General features: G+C 36.4%; 1 protein-coding gene across 1 annotated transcript in view; it reads right to left on the bottom strand.

Moving 5' to 3' along the window:
* Positions 1–737: 737 nt before the first annotated feature.
* The window catches only part of LOC147641041 (uncharacterized), a 3121-nt gene continuing 434 nt past the window's right edge, over positions 738–3424 (bottom strand). Inside the window, exons 1-3 of the mRNA XM_086809571.1 lie at positions 3306–3424; positions 1329–1355; positions 738–1212 (exon numbers count right to left, since the gene is read on the bottom strand). The exon at positions 3306–3424 is cut by the window's right edge and continues 434 nt beyond it. Of these exons, the coding sequence (XP_086665697.1) occupies positions 1130–1212; positions 1329–1355; positions 3306–3424 (229 nt within the window). The 3' untranslated portion in view covers positions 738–1129. The remainder of the gene's footprint in view (positions 1213–1328; positions 1356–3305) is intronic.

Genomic DNA, 3424 nt, shown 5'->3' with positions numbered 1-3424 from the left:
AGGGAAAGGAAAAGAAGTGACCCCCAAGAAGTTGACATAGGCTTCACTAGACCACTTTCAACCTTAGTTGGTAATATTCCTTAAGATAATTAATGTAATCATGGTTGAAAAGATTTCTATCTTTGAAGTAAGTTGGCCATGCACCAATTGACCATAAACAAAAATTGTGATTGTTTTTTGTAACTTAAGAAACCCTAAAATCTTGGAAGCTATATGCATAGTAATTGATAATCCATCCACTGCAACTTATAGTGGTGTGAAAGAATTACAACACTATGGTTTAGAAGGAAAAAGAGAAGAAGTGACCCTCAAGAAGTTGACATTGGGTTCACTTGACCACTTTCAACCTTAGGTGGTAGTATTCCTTCGGATAATTAATGCAATTATGATTGAAAAGATTTCTATCTTTGAAGTAAGTTGGCATGCACTAATTGACCGCAAACAAAAATTGTGATTGTTTTTTGTAACTTAAGAAACCCTAAAATCTTTGATTATCAGCACCACAAAAAAGGGTTATGCCATCGTAAGGCTTAATGGTTGTTTAGAAGATAAGATGAGCTATGTTTGGAAAGTTATTACATCGATTTTGTTCCCTATTCATTAAGGCTTATAACTTTGTTGAGTTTAACAGTTGGTTCGTGTGTTCATTAAAATTGAGCCCGCACAAAAAGTTGAGACATGTGTTCAGTTGAAACCCTCACATAGAGCTTACAAGTTCAATTGCATAACCCGTTAAGTAACAAATATGCTTATAAGATTCATTTCCATGACAAGTCATGGGTGGGGAGATTTCAAAACACACAAGCCCATTCATGGCTAAGTTCTATTGACCACACCATTTGTGAAGAAGTGCTAATGATTCTATGTGAAAAAAGATGGAAATTTATGGGAGATTATCTCATCAATTAAAATAAACCGAGTTTAGTATGGCAAGCGATATCCTAGAACAACGTGAAGATAGCGGGGTGCTTTTATGAAGGATGGGGATGGTTTATTAATATAGAATTAAGAGAGTAGCCTAAAAACGGAGCTGCAAGGTGAAGGTGGTGGCGAGTGCAGTGACTGTGATGTGTAGAAAAGTGGCTGGGGCTATAAGCGAGAAAGCAAAACTTCCTTGATCCGCAGTTGGTCACATATGCATGCTTGGGGGCATGGCAACTATCGAAGGCGTTCTGGGACGTCTTGGTGATGCTGGGACGATGGCTCCTGATGCTGATTATATAAAATTAGACAAACCACATAAACCCCAAAAACATTAGCCTACCTTAATTTGAACCACAATGATTCATTAATGGGGACAGCTTAAGCACAGTTGTGTCAAAACTTACTTGCAGGTGTAGGCGCGAGTGTCACACCTGAGGGTTAAAATTCAAGCACAACACAACCAAAAGGGTTAGCACAGCACCGATACTTCACCTCCCTCCAAAAATGCCTACTTTAAAAAAAGAAAAAGAAAAAGATGCCCTAAATAATTATTTATGCGAGCCTTGTTTATTTATGGATGAGTGCCTTCTAACAAGGTTTTGTTTTTCTTTTTAATTCCAAGGATTTCATATTGAACCACACCCCCTGCTTTTAAATTTTGCTACGATTTTATATTAAACCACATCCCTTATTTAGGATGTGGTGGGTGGGTGTGAATTGATGCGAACTCACTCCTTTCGAGTAAGCTTACGTTCCAATGATCCAATGCAAATCCAATGCATTGTAAGAAATAAACTTCATGCATTTCAAAAAAATTAGTCCTACCACCATGATTTATGTACAATATCCACCCATCTTCATGAATACACTTTTATGGCTCTTTATGGGGATGAAGTCTTATGTGCTTGGTTTTGCTTTAATATGCTAAACTTTCAAGCTCAAGTATTTCATATTTCATGATCTCCAATTATGTGTGTGGAAGTTATACTTTGTACCCTCAAATAAAGGGCAAGCGATAATTCTTGACGAAGATTGAAATCAACCTCTTGAGACTACAGACAGATTTTCTTTAATTTAAATAACGTTTTTTTTCCAAATGTTTCATGAAATGTACTTTGAAGGATACTCTAGCTATTAGATCCAACCTTTCACTTCCCCGATTTGTTCCCTATAGCCCTTACATTGTGTTTGGGCACATGTTTGAAGTATGTATGTGTACATCTAACTTGCTAATTGAAATAATGGCAAACTAAGAGACAAATATTTGGAATTAGCTTAGTAATAATTCAATTTTAGGCTAAGAATTTTATTTATTATAAAAATATCTTAGCCTTATATCCCAAAAGAGGAAAAGAGAATAAAAAGACCAAGTGAGGCTTAACCTCACTTGTACCCTATTCAATTCATGGTGGCTACAAATGAACTATTCATGTCAATCTGCACTTACTATACAACTAGCATGTTTGTTAAAAGTAGTGATGCTGAAATAAGTAACTCCGATTCAAAGCATAAGTAATTAAAGTACCACCCTCATGATTTTTGGTTCCATTGAGCATTAATATTCCTTCAATTTAAAGATGAAGTTGAGAACCAACTCAAAGCATATTCATAATAGTTTTTGGTAAGTGTATTAGCATATAAGTTGTTAAATATTTTATTCTAAAAAGCATTAATATTCCTTCAATTTAAAGATATGATAAGTAGAATTGAGAATATGTACTATTTAAATTTTCAATCATAAACACAATTTCTTAAGCACCCTTGAATTAATAATTCCTTCAACTTAAAGAAACATCTAGCATGATTTTTCAAAAGTAGAGTTAATAATATGCACTCTTTTTATTTTTAATCATGATCACAATTTCATCTAAGAGTGTACTCATACTAAGCATCCTTCAGTTGAGAACATCATCTAAGAGTGTATTCATACTAAGCATCCTTGAGTCGAGAACATCATCTTCATCATGGTTTCTAAGTAATCATGATTTTAGTAAGTGTGCGAGCAAAAAACTAGAAGTTCTATAGTAGCAAACCCATGGTCACGATCATTCTAATAGGTTCCACCTTCACGATTGGGGAGGAAACCACCCACCATGGCCAAGTACCTGTGGGGGTTCCTCTCACACTCTATTAGGGAGGAAACCACCATGGATATGGGGGATGGGAATAAGCATGAGTGGGTTGCGAGACGTAGGGGATACCATCTTCTTTCAATGTGGAAAAGCTCTAATTTCCCACAATTTCTAAGTGTGTTAAGGGTTTAGGGTTCATCGACTGGTTGAGTACTCTTTTAAACTCAAGACAAATTAATTAATATGAATGAGAATATTCATCTACTTTGCTCGGCGTTAGGGTTCATAAAATGAGAAGTGTGTACAAACCGGGGCAGAGTTTGTCCGGACTGGGCACGGAGACGTTGCATTTGGCGGGCAGCTCCTCAGCGCGGGTGATGTTGAGGTTGGAGACGTTGGGATTGCCGATGATGAGGCAGAGGCAGGAA

The sequence above is a fragment of the Cibotium barometz genome, chromosome 2 (genome assembly GCF_041138505.1).
Source record: "Cibotium barometz isolate CiBa-2024 chromosome 2, ASM4113850v1, whole genome shotgun sequence".
NCBI classification, from domain to species: domain Eukaryota; kingdom Viridiplantae; phylum Streptophyta; class Polypodiopsida; order Cyatheales; family Cibotiaceae; genus Cibotium; species Cibotium barometz.
The sequence above is the reverse complement of the archived record's forward strand: the minus strand, read 5'-3'. Positions and strand labels throughout refer to the sequence as shown.